We start from the raw sequence: 20,343 nt of genomic DNA on the forward strand, positions 1-20,343 counted from the left end.
TTAATGTGTTGGAAAGCTATCTTAAAGGGCTACAAAGTTGTCTCTAATAAGGATTTTCAAATTCGAACTCCTGAAGTGCGTACGTGGCTGCCAAGTTGAGTCCTAAAATTTAGGCGATTTTGTGTGCGGGAATATGAAGACATTAGGGTTTCTTTCCTACCCTATTTAAGCACATTATTAGCATGAAATTGGGGGTGAAGAAGAAGAGGGGAGACGGCTCAGTTTAAAGGAGGAAGATCTAAAATTAATTTCCATGGCCACCGTTTGCTTTATTTTTTCTCTTGAGATTTTTGTTGTCCATTATATTTATGGATAACTAAATTCTCAAGTAGAGCTAGGGATGAACTTGCACATTAGATGGCATTTTTAATTTATCCTTGATTTATGTATTTGATTTTCAATTACTAAAACTCTTTTGTTTTATCATTCTCAATTCATCGTTAATGTTTTCTTCTCCAAATAATCATAGAATTTATTCTATTTATAGATTCAGTCATGCTTTTTCTATTGAATGGATTGACTCTTTGATTATATTTGGATCAATTATTTTTCTATATTGATTTAATTCTTTGTTGCAATATCGCTTCCTGAGTATATTGTCGTCGTTGGGTTTTCTCAATAGTGATAATAATTTATATATTTTAAAAGTGGTGAATGATTTTTCAAAGAGTTGCATATGGTTTGATCTTGGTTTATAAATCTATACCTTTCGATTGTGAATATTAGGAATTGAGTTCCCAATTGAGTTATTCAATGAATTAATAATAATTAAAATACCATATTTGTGCAAATGATTCTGGACGTTTTACTGTTTGTCAAACTTGAGTATTTTTTCCGTTAGTCACTTTCTTTCACTTTAATTTGCATTTAAAATTAATCTTTGTTTTCCCATTAATAATTTAATCTCTTTATTTAGTTTCTTTGTTCTTTCTACAATTCTTTTAATTTGTCTCTCTTTGGAATCGACACTCTAAAGTTGTGCTACAACTACCGCATTATTCTTTGGGTGTAATCAAATTTTGGCGCCGTTGCCGAGGAGACAGTAGAAGAATTGCTAAATAGGTTTTTATTTTAGCAATTTGTAAAGGTGGTAACTTCGTTCTCTCTTTTGGCTTGTTGCATTATTGTTATTATTATCTTTTTTTTTTCTTTCCTTTCATAGTATTTTTAGTTTTTAGTATTTTGTTACCTTGCATGCACAGATATAGAGACACTTTGGGTAGATTTGCTTATAGGCCTGTGGAAGAGTCAGAATCAAGCTTTTTAAATCCTTTATTTGACAATCCATCTAGTCCCGAAGAAACGAGTGAACACGAAGATCAACCCATTAGAACTCTTCATGATTACCTCCACCCTACACGCACAACCACACCGTCATGTATCATGTTTCCAGCTAATACTCGCCAACTGGATTTTAAAACAGGGATGGTACAATTACTCCCTACTTTTTATGACTTGGAAAATGAAAACCCATATGTGCACATTAGGGAGTTTGAGGAAGTAGTTGTAACTTTTCATAGTCAAAATGTAACTAATGACGTTGTGAGACCTAAGTTCTTTCATTTCTCTTTGAATGATAGAGCTAAGAGTTGGCTATACTCACTAAGACCCCGATCTATTGGGTCATGGAGTGAGATGACTCAGGTCTTCTTTAATAAATATTTTCCCCAACATAAGACCAATGCTTTAAAAAGATAAATTTTCACCTTTGTACAAAAGGACAGTGAGATTTTGTATCAGTCTTGAGAGAGATTTAAGGAGTTGTTGAGTTTATATCATCACCATGGGTATGAGAATTGGCGCTTAGTGAGCTATTTTTATGAGGAACTTACACCTAGAGAGTGTCAATTTGTGGAGATGATGTGTAATGGTGAATTCTTATATAAAGATCCTGATAAGGCCATAAAATACCTTAATGAGGTTGCTGAAAAAGCTCACACTTGGACTGGACCTAGTGCTACTAAAAGCACAAATAGGTCACAACCTGCAAGAAACCCAAATAGTGGGGGAATTTACCATCTCAGGGAAGAGGATAGCCTAAAGGCTAAGGTTAAGATGCTCACTAGGGAGTTAGATGTGTTAAAGACTAAGGAATTAAAGCCAACACACGTGGCTAATCATGCAGAGTCTTTTGGACCATGTTTTGTGTGTGGCGGGGTAGATCACCTCTCCCAAGAGTGTCTCACATTTGCTGAGATGAGAGGGATGTATGAGGAACAATATAATGCCTTAGGTATGTACAAAAAGCCTTTTACACCTTATTCCGATACCTATAATCTGGGGTGGCGCAATCACCCAATTTTAGCTGGAAGTCTGAAAACCAACCACCTGCACAACGTCCTAGATCATATCATGCACATTCATCTTCTAGAAGTCCTTTAGAAGACACTTTACACGCTTTTATTGAGGCACATGGTAAAACTAATCAAAAGTTTAAATCTTTGATTATGCAAGTTGTTGAAGAAAACAAGGAGATAAAGAGCCAAGTGTCTAAATTGATGAGCTCCTTAAGTGTGAATGAGCGTGACAAGTTCCCTTCTCAAGCTCAATCCATACCCCAAGGTCAACATATAGCTAAAGGAAATTTGAAAGATGTCAATGCCATTGTGACACGAAGTGGTAAGTCCTCACACATCCCAACAACTGATAAGCCGGAGGATGTTGAAGAGGAACAAAGCAAGGATAGTGCTGAATTGCCCAAAGAAGCCGAGGTAATCAAGAGCCCAGTTAAGGTACCATTTCCTCAAGCTTTAAAATCTGGTATGCGAATTTTAGATTCTAGCAATGAAATTTTGGAGAACCTCAGGCAGGTAAAGATCAATCTTCATCTTTTGCATGTTATTAAACAAGTTTGTACTTATGCAAAAGTTCTCAAAGATTTGTGTACAGTTAAGAGGAAACACCATGTTAAGAAGACATCATTTCTAATAGAGCAAGTTAGTGCTCTAATTGAGCAGTGAATTCCTTCTAAGTACAAGGATCTTGGTTGTCCAACCATTGCATGTAATATTGAGAATTATGAGTTTGGACAAGCGTTGCTAGATTTAGGAGCTAGTGTAAATTTGATGCCTTATTCCATTTATATGCAGCTTGGTTTGGGTGAAATTAAGCCTATTTCTGTTGTGTTTCAATTGGCTGACCGTTCAGTTAAGAAATTAAGAGGGATAGTTGAGGATGTTTTGATCCAAATTGACAAGTTTTACTACCCTGTTGATTTTTTAATTTTGGATACTTAGTCGGTTGTTGACTCTGACTCTAAGATTCCTCTCATATTAGGTAGACTTTTCCTTACTATGGACAATGCACTTATAAACTGCAGGAATGGGCTAATGAAACTATCTTTTGGAAACATGACTATGGAGGTCAACATTTTCCACATCAATAATCAGTCCAAGCAGGATGATGAGTGCCACCAAACATACATGATTGACACACTCATAGACAAGGGAGTTCACACAACTCATTATTTTGATTATTCTGAATATTTTCTTGTTAATTCTAAGTTTGATACTATGAATGATTCATATGATGTTGTTGATGTTTGTGCTATTTTTTATGAACCTCAGGATTATGGTCCACATATTTGACAATCGAAATTAGAGGAGCTATCTAAGAAAAAGGAAAAGCAGATTCTTTCATGCATGGATAGTCCCAAATTGGAATTGAAGCCACTGCTCTCAAGTCTTAAGCATGCATTTCTCGACTGAGGCGACACTTTTCCTATTAGTTTTTCTTCGAAATTGAATGCTGGTAAGCATAAGAAATTTCAGTTGACCGGGTTGAAGGAGTTGAGAAATGATGTTTATGAGAACTCTAAAATCTATAAGGCTAAAACGAAAGCGTTTTATAATAAAAATATTGATAGGAAGATGTTTAAGCCTAATGGCCTTGTGTTCTTATATGATTCTAGACTCCATAAGCACTCAGGAAAACTTAAGTATAGGTGGACTGATCCTTTTGTTGTGAAGAATGTTTTTACAAATGGGGCGGTAAAAATAGAGGATCCTAAGGATGGTCGGATCTTTAAAGTAAATGGTCAACGCCTTAAAGTATTAAATGGTCAGGCGCTTACTTTGTTGTAAGGGACTTGAGTCATTGTCGTTTGGCGCTTGGACACAATTCGCATTTTCTGTTTTCGTCGCAAAGAATTAGAGATTGATGCGTTTTATTCAAGTTAGATGAGCGATTCCGGTGCTTATTTGCTTGTTTCTTCCCCATTAACTTGAGGTGAAAAAGTGTTAGTTTCAGAACACAATACAAACTTAAACGTGAAACAGCTTTTGTGCAACACATACCATGACTTTTGGAAAGGAATAATTCTGTTGTCATGCCATATTATCTTGAGAGATCTGTGTTGAATGTCATTCCCTCAATTCAGAATATAAAAAAAGCACAAGCCAACAGAAGCACCACGATGTGGGTGTGGTGTCAATTAACAAGAGGCTACGAATATAACATTACCATGCACCTACTGGAACAAATCCACCCACAGTGTCATCAGATCCACATTAAATATAAAATCTAAATATTACTTTCCTTCAGAATAATAAGTTAGCCAAGTTTATAATTATTATCTAAAAGAGGGCATTCCATTACTTATCATCAAAAAGTGGTTCAACCACTGAAGAATATATATTGAAACTCGTTGATCACCAGTACAGTACTCCTCTTTTAACATGTATCGCATAAAACAAGAGGCTACGAATAAAGTCTTCATCATATAATTTGTTGTAGTATACCTGCCAGACCAGATTACATCACTCTGCATCCCGCACTACTTTCATATCACCAACCACAGTTCCGTAAATATAAAAATAGAAATAGAAAGGTACTTGAGCAAATAAAAAAAAAAATTGTATTAAAAATATATTTCAAAAATAATAATATTTTATTATTATAGAGAATGAGATGACTAATCCAACGTAAAGTTCAAGTTTTGAATAATTAGTCAAATGTCAAAAAATGACATATTAACCAAATTTTAACTTTGAGATAGCAAATCTGATAAAGTCATCTTAGCTTTCATCTACAAGTTGATTTTCAACATATTTGGACAATACCGTAGCTTAGCCATCTTAATTTTTAATTATTATTTTTGTCACCGCCGAACATTGCCTTTCCTTCACTCGATTTCAATCATATTTCCTTTTTTATATACATTGTTTTCTTCGTGCAATTTGAGGACATTGATTTTATTTAATTTGACGTATAGATTGCTTTCTTGAAAGTAATGAAAATGAAGCTAATTTAATGGATTTAATATATGTATTAAAAAAATAAAATAATATTTTAGAAAAAAATAATAAAAAATCCGAAAAAAAATTATATTTGATTATTTATATAGAATTTAGATAGAGTGCCATAAAAAAAGATAAAAAGTAGGATAATAGGTAAAATTTGACTAATAGACTAGTAATAGTGGCAAGGAGAGAGGCAACCCTGACAAAAATAATAATAATAAATAAATAAACAAATTTTTCTAGATCCACAATAGCCCCTCCTTTAATATTTTGCAGTTTTTATTGTTTTTTTCGTTTTTGTTTTTACCTTTAACCCTCCCTATGTTACCAAACCTATAGCATCTGCCGTTTAAACTATCGAATTTTAACACTTTGTCAAGATCTAATTGTATAGAACTACGAAAAATATGATGTATTGCCTGATTTTTCCAGTCGAATCTTTGATGAATGGTACAAATTGCCAAAGCTTGCTAATTTAAAATGGAAGTTATATTTCTATTATTTTTGTGGAAGACTAAAAATGTAGTGACAGTTCATTAATGCGAAGTGTGATTTTTCCCAAGTATTCTAGTGATTTGCTGGATCTTGAGTAAAGAGCACTTCCCCTTATCAAACGTCACTTGTAGGTGAAGCCGTGAAGGTAGGTAGGTAGGCAGCAGGAGTTTGTCTACATTTCTCGTCTTGTGTATTTCCTTGTCAATGTTCAACCTATCAAGTTTCCCGAGAACGATGACTTTGGGCTTTCTAGTAACAAATTTACGTCCAAAATGCTTCATCAGTAGCAATTAATCCGCATGCTCAAAATCCATTAACCTGTCGATGGCTGTGGATTTTTCGGGAGTTCCCTTCATAGTAAATAGGAACGACTTATGATATAGCCATCAATGCAAACTTGCGTGAATGAGCCTATCATGCTGTCATGGACCAAAACGCCTTTTGTCCGTACTCAAATCAAGGAAGAGTAGCATTTCTTAGTTGCAGGGCTAGCTTACTAAAAAATCATACTCTACAATTAGTAAACACCGACAAGTTGTGCTTCGTTGTCCTCTTGAAACCAATACAGAAAACTTGAACTCTAGCAGTTAACAATTTCAAAGAAAAATGAATGGGAGCAGGGAGGGGGGTGGTCATCATATACATGGAATTTCATGCCAACATAGGGCTTGTGAAATACCTTTCATTTTCCTTCACGAGGTTTGTTTCATTTCTCGCTTTCAGTCTCTTGATGTGGAGGCATCGTAGTGGCAGCTTCTCGAATATTAGCTGAGATCAAATCACACAAACAAAATTAGAAAGAGACCTAGAGAGAGAGAGAGAGAGAGAGAGAGAGAGAGTTGTTGAAGAATGACTAACCTTGAGGCAGAGTCTCAGTTTCCAACTCGCCTTCTCCCAATGGAGATGTCTGCACCTGCTGTTGGACAGCAGATGCCTTTAGTTGCTCTTCTGTTATCTTTAGGTACTCTTCCGTGGTGTATGCTCTATTACTGGATGGAGCACCATCTGCAAGTTTTTATGGCATGGTTCTATCAGATTTGTTTTAAAGGAAAGGGTGGTGGGTCGAGGTGGGGACGGGGTGAAGGAAGAAGAGAACAGGCCGAACTTTCCACGTAGTTGTAAGGATATGAAATGGCATGACCATAAAGCAAACAAAAGGCACTGCATCTCAAACGGAGATAGAATTATCTTTGTTTAAAGAACGCAATACTTGGACTGGACCTGACAAAATCGAGGATCTATTTCCAGACAGGAGCAGGGTATACATTGATAGCCATTGATCATGACAACTGCATACATGCCTGACATATACATCAGTACCACGGCCCTTGATATGCCCGCTATCCTAATCGGTGTTTCAGTAAAGTGACCACCTAGATTGTACATAGGCAAAACAAAGATGTTTAGTAAACTTGTTGGAACTCCTCTCATTTTTAGCAACTTGAGACATTTTTTTTATATGTAAAAAGTACTTGATGACTTTTTTTTTAAAATCACCAAGTAGCTTTGTCTTGGTAGCAATTTGCTTGTTTATAAGGGTGGAATGCAACAGATGAAATTAGGTGTGGAAAGACTTTGTAGCTTTGTCTTGGTGGCAATTTGGTTGTTTATGTGGAATCTAACAGATGGAATTAGCTGTGGGAAGAGTTCACTTCCTTGTTCAGACTTTGGCTCAAAGTCCAATCCTATTGTTGATATATATCCTAAGTACACAAGGCGTGCACAATAGATACACCTAGTTAGAGAGAGCAAAAAGATTTACTAAGTCCTGAAGGCTGGCACCAGGTTGTAGTCCTTGATAGGGATGCGATGCCATCTTCCTCCTCCCCAGGTTCTATGATGACTGTTTCAGGAGCTATGTATCCTGATACTTGCCCTTCTGAGTCTGTAGACCTCGTTGGAGATGGTAATGTGGTTCTGGAGGCTAGGGTTGCTCTTGACAAGGGAGAAGCCTCGGGTAATTGGTTCTTGACATTGGAAGGGGGGAACCTTTTTTGCTGGGTTCTAAGACTAGGAGTGCTGTTGTGATTCCAGAAAGGTCCAAGAATTACATCTGGCGACGGGGGGGTGATATGTGAACTGCTGCAGGTCCAATTTCTGCAATACCAATTCAAGCAAGGGAGGGGACAGATTAGCTTTGGTGACAAGGAGTGATCTGAGCAGTGCCACAGGGACCAGGGAGGAGCCCCTATGCTGTTTGCCCCTAATTATCCATTGCACCAGAGAGAGATTAGTTTTGTAGGGAATAGGGTAGCGTCATGAGCTTGGGTTTTGCAGAAAGTGAAGACTTCTAGACAATTTGTGAGGATATCAAAACAAGAAGTCGTGTGGTCCTTGGTGTGTACTTGCACTGGTTGGCAATAAGGTTTCTCTAACCTCTAACCTCCACCATATTCAGCGAGAGCCAAATATCTACCCTCACTGTTGGAGCAACATTGAGCAATATAGACTCTATTTCCTACCATCAAGAACTTGGTGAAATCTCTCAATCCTTCAGCTTGCATGAGAGCTTCCCTGGAGGACAATGACCAGAGCACACTGGCTTTCCCCAGAGGCCACTCCTGTTCCTCTTTCCCCAGAGGCCACTCCTGTTCCTCTCTCACTAATGTGCATCACTCAGATACATTCCCCTGCCAAAATCTCAGAACGGTTTTTGACTTGATGAACCAACTAGAATATCCCATCCCCATGTGAGAAAACAAACACGCTCACAGACTGATTGAAGATTACAAGCAGCTAAACCAAAAATGGTAGAACTCTTGTAAAGGGACCACAAGCAAGAAAGATAAGAAGGGAAGGAGAGAGTATTACTGGCAAATGTCACCAGGGACACATCAGAGAGAGAGAGAGAGAGAGAGAGAGAGTCTATGTCACCACCCTACCGCACTTTATTGGTAAAACAATTTCAAACAATATTTAAGTTTCTTGCACCCAAAAAAGAATCCAATACAAGCTAAATTCCAAAAACCTTAACTCTTATTGGTTCATATATTAAATTATTTTTAACGAAATGGAAGCACTAAAACAATTCACAACAAACCTTAAACATGGGAACCTGCAATTAAATGGGATTCCAAGGGCCAACTTTTCCTAAAGTGGACCTATTTTCCTATTAGAATCCAACTAAATTTTCTTTCCCAAAATAGAAACCTAACCCAGCGAGTTGCTGCAAACAATAATGAATCTGGAACAGAATAGAAACAGTTCTAATAGAATCCTTTCCAATCCAATTTTCGAAGAGAATGGAATGAATGTTTCCTGGAAAACAAAAATGAGAAACTGACATTTCCTTCCTTATCTCTGAAAGCATACAATGAAACAATGATACATTTATACAGATTAGAAAATTCAAGATTTCTCCTAAAACCAAAGATGGCAAAAACTCAGGGGAAGCTTGGGGAATGAGATGAGATGAGAATTTTGTGAATAGTAATAAGATGGTTTGTGAATAGTAGTGAGTAGGCCAGCACATTGGCCACCCAAACACTTTTTTGGCCTGCAACTATGGACAGGGAAAAATAACCCAACCCGACCCGAACCATTCGGATCAGTTTCTTTTTTTTATTTTTTTTTATTTTTTTATTTTTTTTATTTTTTTATTTTTTATTTTTAATATATACCTTCCTTTCTCACTACTTGAAAGCCCTTCTCTCTTTGCCTCTGCCTCAGAGACGCAGTCCATGGCCAATAACTATAAAACTCGTTCAAAGAACAAAAAAGATGTTAAAGACTTGAACTTTGATCGTCTGGGACCCAAGAAAACTAAAATCTTTGATTTTCCTTGTTGTCTAATGAAGACGGAAACCGGATAAAAAAGTTTAATACTTTAGGAGAAGAAAAATCAACGAAACCCATTATCAATTTAAGAGCTCAAAAGAACTCCAAATAAAAACGAAGTGAGAAAGAACAAAAAAACCGAAGAAAGAAGAAGAAGATATTTCTGGGTTTGTTTTTTATTCCCACATGGTTTCCAAAGAAGATGTATACTTGTATAGATATAGATATTACGTACCTTGAAAATCCGGAACATTATATTCTTGGAAACAAGACACAGATTGAAAGGAGACGAGACACAGATTGAAAGAAGGAGACGAGAGGTTCTGGAGGAGGAGCAGTAGAAAATACCTGCCGATTGAGAGGCTTTTTCTTTCGTTTTGTCCGAATGGGATTTCAAGGTACAACCTCGTCTTAGTCCAGATCCGGCGATGGAGAAAGGCAACGTGGAACAAAAAGGGTGGCTACACTGGCTAGGGTTCGAGTGAAGTGCAACTACGGTGAAGGGAATTGCCCTGAATGGGCAATCTTAGAGTTGCAAGGCGCAGTAGAAGCTCAACCTTCCTTCCAAGACCGTCTCCAAAACCTCCAAATCGGCATCCTTTGCCGCCCTTCTTCTTAGGAGGTGTATACTTTTACAGTTGGGTATCATGAATTAACAGGATCGAAAGTCTTGTTGAAGAAGCCACTATTGGTTCTGAAGAAAACTAAACACTCCGACCCAGACCGTGAGATCGGTGACGGTGATTTTTCGTCTAGCGTGGAATTAGAAGTTACCGGCGTCATTCGGCATCAGATATTGTTCAAGACGAGGCCAAAGGTACTCTACCTTTTCGGGTCATCGGTTTTGACAAAAATTGGGTGTTTAAACCTAATAGGAAATTTAGATCCGATGAACCTGTCTTTGATCGGGTGGGCTATATCGGGTATCTCGGACGGAGCGGGTCCCAGCGCTTTATGCACAAGTCTAGTAGTGAGATAATCTGAGTTAAGTATTTATTAGGTTTTAGGAAATGAGAGAGAAAAAGTTGAATAAAAAATATATTTTTTTATAAGTAAACAAATTTTATTGATCAAAGAATTAGGCACTAATTAAAAGGGTGCAAAAGAGACAAGAAATTCATGTAGGTCCATGCCGTTGAAATCAACAGCAATGGCCCAAGTACATAAAGTTTTTTTTTTATCAATAAAAGATAGATATTATACATATGAATGAAATAGGCATAGCCTTTGTACACAGGAAGTATACATAAGAACTCCTAATTACATTCTAAGAATGATAAATTAAAGACAAGAAATCCTAACACTATCCCCATGTAAAACAATAGTGGAAAACCTCCACATTAGAGTGTGGAGAAAAAAATTATTCAGCTCGGGCAATGTACGTTCCTTATCTTTGAAGCAACGCGCATTCCTTTCCGTCCAAGTGCACCACATAATACATAACAGAACCATCTTCCACACTGCTGCCACTTAATAGCAGCCTTGCATCTTTGACCAACAACCCAACAAATCCACCACCCTCATAGGCATAACCTAAGCAACATCAACCCTTGGAAAGATCTCATCCCACAACACCCTTGTTACCTCACAGTGTAATAAGAGATGGTCCACAGATTCTCCATTCTTCTTGCACGTGTAGCACCAATCTAACAGTACACATCCTCTCTTTCTCAAGTTGTCCGTGGTCAATATCTTCCCTAGAGCAGCACTCCAAACAAAAAAAAAAACTGCTTTTGAAGGCACACGAGACCTCCAAATAATCTTCCAGGGGAATGGCATAATATCTTGCGGTTATTAGACCTCCACTTCAAACTATCTCCCTGTGCCATAGGAAACTCCGTGGAATATAGTATGCTGTAAAATTCTGAAACAATAGGTAATTCCTAATCATACAAATCCCTATTAAAAAGAATATTCCACTGGTGCGCACCATGAGAAAATAAACGCACGTATACCACTGAAGCCTCCCTATTCACTGCAATATGGTATAAGGCCGAAAAAGCCCTTTCCAAAGCGTGGTCTCCACACCACACATCCCTCCAAAATCTGATACGAATGCCCTCGCCAACTACAAAGCGAATTTGATTTGCAAAACATGGTCGTCCCTTCCTTATATACTTCCATAAACCCACACCATACCCCCCCTCTCACTTCTTTAGAGTACCAGCCACCCCAATCGACACCATATCTAGCGTCAATAATATCCTTCCACAATGAACCCCCCTCCAAATGATATCTCCAAAGCCATTTTCCCAAGTACATAAAGTGCTGTAAAATAAAGCTATAAGTTCTCCTAGCGATCTCTCTTTGTCCTTGAACGTCCTCGCATTGCGCTCCTGCCACAAACACCACATGATGCATATAGGGATCATTTTCCAAACCGCTTTAATCTGCTATATGCCTCTTATATTTGTCCAGCTAGCCAGCACTGCCACTACAGTCTCCAGCATAACCCAAGCCAGCTCTACTCTACCGATCACCTCATTCCACAACACCCTAGCTATCTCGCAATGTAATAGGAAATGGTTCACCGAATATTGTTATAATATTATTTTTGTTTTAAGATTTGAAAAAATTGAATTATTTTTTATATTTTACTTGGAAGTTTGAAAAAGTTGTAATGATTAGTTTAATAGTATTTGTGCTTGAGTGATGTTTGGGAAGAGAATGAGATGAGATGAGATGGGATGAGATGAAAATTATTTCCAAACAACCCTTCAATGTAATAACCCGATCGTAAAATTAGGCCATAAAAGAATTTTGATGTATTTTCATATTAATATAAAAATTCTATTATTTTTATTATATTCTATTAACATTTTATCAAATTTTAGGTCATTAATAAGTTATTAATTTTTAATTCGGATTATTACTATTAATTTTAATTGTTAATACGATGAGTGTAGTGGATTACTTTGAACTTCCACGTTCTCCCTCTCCTCTTGTACGTTACTCCTATAACTGACTAAAACAAGCATCTTTAAAACCTCCATCAGCAGCAGACACCGCCTTTAGGTGTTTTCTTGGTTCATAAGATTTTGACAATTTTGTAACCGAATAACACACCGGAATTCTCAACTATTTATATATCTTCATTTCCTTCCCCCATGACATTCCTCCCTCAACCCTCGGCAAACAAAACGTCGAGCCACTCCCTCTATCATATGCATCGTTCGGCAAGCACCACGACCAGTTTCTCTCTCTGCCAACAAGCCACAGCACCACGAACAAGTTGCTGCCAACGACGCAACCTCCACGATGGCACCATGAAATCCACTACACGTACCATCACTATGGAGCATAAGCCCCTGATCTTGCTCCTCAAAACAGAGCAGACCCACTGCCATGAACGGTGAAGTCCAGCAGCCGCAGCCCACGTAACTTGTAAGTGACACCTCCCTCCCTGCCGAGACCCAAGCAACCATAACCCTACTCCTCCATACAACCACCAAACCAGTGGAAACTGAGAAATCAAGTCAATATCATCGTGCACCATGCCCATGTACGCCGCCTGTGTTTCCTGATTAGTCACCTCCCATCATCTCACGCCACTCCAGTTAATATCTGTCACACATCACTCTCTCCCACGTCAAAAGCCCCATCCAACCACCGTCACATATCTCTCCTCCGCACCGCAGTAGTCACAGACAGCCACCTTCCTCCACCAGCCCTTCACGTCGCTACATTCGCACAGTAAAACACCACCCGACGCCAAGCAAGCGTTGTTGTGTTGCCAAGCCGTGTACCCATATGTGCCCACAGCCTTGTGCCGCTACAAACAACGTTGGAACACCACCCACGTTCATTTGCGTTGCTCTGTGAGCCACCATCAACCCATGGCAGCAACCATTGTTGTGTTTCTCTTCGCTCGACACCCACCACCATGCATAGAGGAAGCCAACTAGCAACCACCGTGAATCTCAGCCCAGCCACTGTTCCGTCAGCCTCTGTTTCTCTTGCATGGTAAGCCTCCATCACATTGCTCTTTTCCTCTCAAGGGAATGTAGGCTCTATGTAAAAAATGATGCTTTCAATTCTTCCGCGATCATGTTACTCGTGTACTGCTAGGGTAAATTTTGGGTGTCATCACAACTTTACCCTTATCTCTTTTCACATGGAATTTACTTGTTAGCCTGTTCATAAAGTATGTGCAGATCGTAGTCCTTTTTCTGTAAAACATGTACAGATTTAATTTTTTACAAAAATATGCCCTTTTAATCCTTTGTCGTGTAGTGTTTTGTGAAGCACCGTGAAGAATTGTTTTAAGTATAATTAAGTTTGTGCCCTTAGGTTTTAAGTATTTGTTTTAAGCTTCTCTCATTTTCGTGGGCTAGGCTTAATTTTCACATCGGCTTGGTTTATTGTATTTCAGGAACTGTTATAATATTTTAAGTAGACTGATTTTCATATGGGCTTTGATGTTTAAGTTGGGCACAGTTTTAATCTATGATTAGCCCATAAACTTTATTTTTCAGAAACCTTATTTTTCCTACAAAAAAATATTTAAGGATTTAAATTGTGTTATTAAGTATTAAATTTTTCAGAAACCTTAATCTTTATTTTGAATACTTTAAATGTGATTGAGTCTAGTTTATGAAACAAATGCCATTGTTTATTTTGTCAGATTAGATCAAATTTGTTCTATTACAGTTATAATTATAAAATAAAGAAATATGTTAAGAATATTTAAATGATATTAGTATTTATTAGATTTCGTATCTCTGAACGCAGCAAAATGATGGCTAAGTTTCTATGAAGGTCATCGTCTTCATGGGTTGCTAAGGGTATAGAGGATTGCTTAGAACTCCTTTGTCATGACGGATTCTTCAGGGAGCTAAGGATGACAATGGAGTTCTCATCATTCAACATCATATTAACAAAAGGGGCAGTTTTCTGCAACTTTCAGGATTCTGGAATGGGAGGAAAGGTTTGTTGGTGATCCCTGAAGGTGCAAATGGCATTGGATGGAAAGGTTTTGTGCATTCCATTCGAAGCATCCCTGGGTCCAAAGCCCCTACTCTGGAGCATGCAAACAGAGGGCTGTTCGTTGATGGAAAGATAGTGGGAAGGCCTTTCTCGGTCAAAGGTGCCTCATATGCCTTGGTGTTAAGGTCACCAGCATGTATTCCGGCCGAGAGTAGCTCCGCGGCGGAAGGAAAGGGTAAAGCACTTGTAGGAGACAAAGGTTGTCAAGTGACATTGGGAGAAATGGAGGGTAAGCACGTTCCTCATGAGTTGCAAGGTCGAATGGGTGCCTCTGTTGGGTGTGTGTGGGTGGGAGAAGTGGAGGGGATCTTGTGGTTTGTCAAAGCTCAATTGACGAAGTTATGGAGAATGTGAGAGATCTAATGATTAAAGTGAATAAGGGGTTGGACCTGGTCATTGGTTTGGGTGGTGGGCCGAAAACCGGGGGGGGGGGGGGGGGGGGGGGCTAATCGATCCTATGGGTTTGAAGGCTCAAATTCGTTAGCGCAAGGCACATCAACACCGTCACAGATAGGGTCGTCAGATGCTGGCATCTTTGTTCACGTCGATGTCACTCAGTTCATCGGCAGGTTGCCGTCTAACTACCCCCAGTCACCAGTTGCAAATGGGATTGGTACTTTTTTCCAAGGTTCACTTTCAGTTGAAGATGGGGGTCCTTCCAGGGTTTTAAGTACTTTGGAAGTAGACGAGTCTCTTTCAGAAGATAAAAATGGTGTAACAAAAGGTAGTGCTTCCCCACCTGTTTCGAAAGGCGGGGATGAGCTTATAGCCCTATTTCTTCTATGCCTCTTGGGGCATTTTGAAGCCGTCCTCATAGAGGGAGCTTCGGTTGGATAGAGGTGTAAATTTTAACAGGAAAACCGGTCCAGACTAGCCTGAACCGGTTTCTAAAATGCAAAAATGGCCGGAACCGGTTCTATGATTTTTAGGACCTCACTATAATATATATTTAAATTAATTTTTTTAATATTATATATAATATTTTTATATTATATATAATTTTTATATATAATAATATAAATTATAATTATATATAAGATATTATATAATTATTACAATGAACACATATTATTATATAGTATTAGTATCACTATATCATTGGTTAAATGGAACTGGCTAAATCACTGACTTTTTACCAGAGGGTGTGGTCCCAAAGGATTGTTTGCACCCATGAGGTGTTGAACCTAGGACCTTGAAAGGAGTGATACCCCAAGACCAAGTACTTCACCACTTGGGCCAAAACCTTGGGGTTTAGTTAGATTTAGGACTAGTTTAGATTCAGAGATAAGATAAGATGGTTTTAAATGAAAGATGAAAGTTGAAAAAAATATTGTAAGAATATTATTTTTTAATAACATTATTGTTCTGAGATTTGAAAAAGTTGAATTGGGATTTGACAAAGTTGAATTGTTTATTATATTTTGTGTGGAAATTTGAAAAAGTCGTAATGATGAGATGAGATGAAATACTTTCTGAATCCAAACGGGGCCTTATTCAGTTAAGAAATCTTGTTTGGCTTTATTTACTTAAGAACGTAACATTCCTAGCCCTAGGGAAGGGGGGTTACACTCAGCTTCTTGAAAAGATAAGTACTTGACTAATTTAAAGACAACTCTACAACTGACTCTTTAATAGTGCTATAAACAGCTGGATACTTGTATACTTTGAACTCATAGACTTTCATCCTTATCATTATTCAGAAATATTTAGGCATATTATGCCTTTATTCCACTTTTATTCCACTTTTATCCAAAACTTACAAAAAGTAGCCATATAGAAATATTACTACAAAAAATTAAGAAAGAATTTTTATTTTTTATAAGTGAAAAAAAATAAAGTAAGAAAATACATACAATAACTTCAGGACATCAAATAAGGATATGTTTTTGCTTAAATGAACTTCTTTATACTTGACAAAACGTATAGAGTTCTGCAAGTGTAAAAGGTTCCCAATCCACATGCTAGACCTCAGTATAATGTTGGGCTTTAGATGATTGCTTTTATAGAAAGTTAGGTCTCCAGGGAAAAGAGATCAAGAGGTAGATGTGATGTTGTGGACTCCCTTTAGAAAAGGGAAATTTTCTGTTGGCTCCTTCTATAGAGTCATCGCCAATTTGGAGGACAACTCTTTCCCTTGGAAGAGCAATTGGGGAAGTAAGGTTCCTTTAAATGCCACATTCTTTGTCTGGAAAACCTCGTTGGGGGAAGACCATGACCATGGACAACCAATGGAAATGGCAGATTATTGTAATCAATTGGTATTGTATGTGCACGAAAAGTAGCAAAATAGTGGATCACTTGCTTCCTCATTGCGAGGTTGCTAGGACCCTGTGGGATGATTTCTTCAATAGAGTAGGGCTAGCATAGGTTATGCCTGGTAGGGTGGTTGATCTTCTCACCAACTGGAGAAGTCTTAATGGTGTTCTGCAAATTGCAACAATTTAAAAGATGGTTCTCACATGCCTTTGATGGTGCATTTGGAGGCAAAGAAACAACTGGAGTCTCAAAGATAAGGAACGTTTGTTTGAGAAGCTTCGAAGTTTCTTTTCAACACGTTATTTCTTTGGACAATGGCTATATATTACAATGGGCTTAATGTTCATAATTTCCTTGTATCTATTTCTTCTTGTTCTTCCTAACTAAGTATCTTTTCTTGCATGCACCCTGTGTACTTAGGCTTCACCTAGATTTCTATTAATAAAATTTTTACTTGTAAAAAGAAAAGTAAGATTCCCAAAATGAAGAGAAAGTGTTTTCAATTAACACTCATATTTTCCATTTCCGCATACTTACGAAACCAGTTAATGTCAGAATCTATCTAACAAATTCTATTAAAAGTTAATATGTAGCTATAATATCCTAAAAGCTTATCTCTTTGTAATGGACAGCTTCATTAGGGAAGATCCTCACCTTAGATAATCTCAGGAAGTGCCAAATCATTGTGTTGGATTGGTGCTACACATGCAAGAAAAGTGGGGAGTCCGTGGACCGCTTATTATTGCATTGTGATGTAGCCATGAGCTTATGGAATGATATCTTTGCTCGTGTGGGGCTACATTAGGTGATGCCACGAAGGGTGGTTGATTTGCTAGCAATTTGGAGAGGCATCCAACGTAACTCTCAATAGTAGCTATGTGGAAGATGGTTCCGATCTGCTTATGGTGGTGCCTATGGATGGAGAGGAATGGACGGAGTTTTGAGGATCATGAATGTACAATGGACGAGCTTAGAAGGTTTTTTTATTAATACCTTATTTCATTGGTCAATTGTAATAGATTTTAAAGGCATGAATATGCATGATTTCCTTGTATCTTTAGACAATCATGCATAGGTGTTGCTATTGTATATCTCTGGTGTACTTGGCTATGCCCATTTTTCATATTCATAAAGTTCTTACTGATAAAAAAAAAAAGGCAGCAGGGGGCTCAATCAACAATATCTTTTGGAGGATAATAAGCCACACACAAATTTAATGCCCATTGCTCTGCGAAATAAGAATATAGACGCTGAAGTACTTAATCACTTACTGGGATCGACTAGAGTCTGAGAACCCTCGGTGCTGGTTGTAGATGATGGGTTTGCTGTATTGGGTTTACTGGAGCTGTATGTATTTTCCGTTGAAATGTCATCAAGACCAATCTCCCGTTCAAGTGTGCTCTTAAATTCCTTTGAAACTTCCTACATACAAATAAATAGGCACCGCTACTAAAACTAGAGCTTCTCATGAGTAGCATAACACAACAAATTCAACCTGAAGTTCTCTAATGGTGGGTTGAAATGCACGCAATGTCTTCCCCAAGTTCCGAGCAACCTGCATTTAGCCAGCTTAATCAAAATACCAAATAGATCACCACGCATACTGACACACACAAAAGAAGACGGGGAAAAGAAAGCCTTTAATACTGAAGCAACCAGTATCCCCCTGTAATTGGGCAGATCCATTGCACTCTCATATTTCCACACAGTCAGCCTAATCCTTTGAGAAGATAGGGGAAAAAAAGGCCTAATAGTACTGAAACAATCAGTATCCCCCTCTAATTTGGCAGATCCAATGCACTCTCATATTTCCACACAGCCATTCTAATCCTTTTAGAAGTACAGTGTTATCAATTAGTGTTGTCAAGAGTTAATCTTTAAGTCATAATTATGCAAGACAGACTTCGTTACCACTCACTCACACACTCAAACGTGACATAAACAAAGTTGTGACTACTTAAAGAGCCTAGAGCAAGCAGATTAGGAAGATACTAAGAGCTTCCTAGGAAAAGGCAGCTTGGAGTTCAGATGATGCATCATTATGATCTTTCTCTTGTGGGAAACTTCATGATCGATTGATAACATCCATTCCCATCTGCCATCTGATTGGCAACTCTTACCATTAAATCTAGATTACGTTACACCCTAGAAACACATTATTGGCGTAATCCCAATTCCTTCGGGAAAGTAAGACATAACTATCTAAGTCATCCCTATAGATCTATTTTTCCAGAGAACCAGCATGGAATCGATTCAAATTAAGACCATCTAAATATACATAGACTATTAATAATTTAGTAATCCAAATCTTTAACAAACTAAAAGTAAAATAAGGTCTGAGGTCACTTATCAAAAAACAAATAAGGTCTGAGGTTTTAAGTTTATACACACAACTCACCTCGGCAAGACCTTTGGGACCAAAAACCAACAAAGCCACCACCCCAATGACCAGAGCCTCGGGAGCTCCAACACCAAAAAGAGATGCATAAATCACCATACCTTTACCCCTCCGCTTCCTCTCTGCACGAACATCATTTCGAGAAAAAAAAATGAAAAAAACGAAAGAAAGATAACAAGGAATCACATTCCAACTAGATTCAACAGATTAAAAAGAAAATGAATAATGAATGTCCAAAAGATAAAATACCCACGAACCGAGTTGAGAAGAAGAATCTGAATTGAGAGACTTTGGCGTGATTGAGATTATACCCAGATGCTTCAAACCACTCCATGGAGAGAAAAGACTGGCGCCCAGTGGAGGAACCGCTTTGGGGAGATGAAGTTTTGGGGTTTTAGAGTGTGCCGCAGGAGAAGAAGATGTTGTGTAAATAGCTGATTTTGTAGAACAGACGGGTGATGATAAAAACGTGGGAGCACAGATTGCCGAGGCCATGACCATGCGTGTGGTCGTTTGCAGGTCAGTCTGCTTATTTTGAAGTCTGGTTTTTGAGTAAAATGGCCTTGGAAGCATCATGAGTCTATAAATATTCTCCGGCAAGTTAAAATGGACCTTGAGCAGATTTTGGACTTTGCAGATAAAGGTTTTAACCCACTCAACCCAACTGTGAGTGCTAAAGGATTGGGTTTTGGACTCATTTTGGACCCACAACCGTTGCCAGAGTCCAATGCCAACCAATTATCCCTGAAATGCTAAAAGCACCGGCTTCGGCTTCCTGGAGATATTCATCGAGTTTATGGAACCAAGCCGCTTTTTTCTAGTTTTAGGAAAAGCTTTAAGATATACTTATTTATTTTTCTCAATCTATATATTATTTCTTTGTAATATTTTTTGTCGATTATCTTTTCAAACCATAAAATTTATGATAGCTGTTAAGGAATAAAATGTAATAAAAAAATGGTAAGCTCAAGGCGCCCATGACAAGTTGAAACCCATCATGAAATGAGAAAAGGGAGACAAAGAGAGCTTGTCAATTAGAATACACAAAATAAAGTAATAAAGTGACTTCAAACTGAAAAGTAAGGCTTTGCAAATCCTTCACTGGCTCCGACTCTGGCAGACGCTAGCTTCACCTCTGGCAGTAGTCTAAATTCTAATTCGAAATCGGAGCCAGAATAACTCCGAAATTTA

The 20,343-nt window shown here is 38.0% G+C and overlaps 1 protein-coding gene across 2 annotated transcripts; it reads right to left on the reverse strand.

Annotated features, from left to right (window-relative positions):
• Positions 1 to 6,183: 6,183 nt before the first annotated feature.
• On the reverse strand, positions 6,184 to 19,827 carry LOC121257985 (sec-independent protein translocase protein TATB, chloroplastic). 2 transcript variants are annotated; one of them, XM_041159294.1, is made up of 6 exons: positions 19,410 to 19,827; positions 19,153 to 19,274; positions 18,250 to 18,309; positions 18,026 to 18,176; positions 6,594 to 6,740; positions 6,184 to 6,503 (listed from the first exon to the last, which is right to left on the reverse strand). In XM_041159294.1, exons 1-6 carry the CDS (start codon positions 19,726 to 19,728, stop codon positions 6,442 to 6,444), a joined length of 861 nt encoding a protein of 286 aa, XP_041015228.1. In that variant the 5' UTR covers positions 19,729 to 19,827; the 3' UTR covers positions 6,184 to 6,441. The 2 variants fall into 2 exon arrangements, with proteins under 2 accessions (XP_041015228.1, XP_041015229.1); XM_041159295.1 differs by having other exon boundaries at positions 19,428 to 19,796.
• Between the last annotated feature and the right edge of the window lie 516 nt (positions 19,828 to 20,343).

The sequence above is a fragment of the Juglans microcarpa x Juglans regia genome, chromosome 3S (assembly GCF_004785595.1).
Source record: "Juglans microcarpa x Juglans regia isolate MS1-56 chromosome 3S, Jm3101_v1.0, whole genome shotgun sequence".
Lineage (NCBI taxonomy): Eukaryota > Viridiplantae > Streptophyta > Magnoliopsida > Fagales > Juglandaceae > Juglans > Juglans microcarpa x Juglans regia.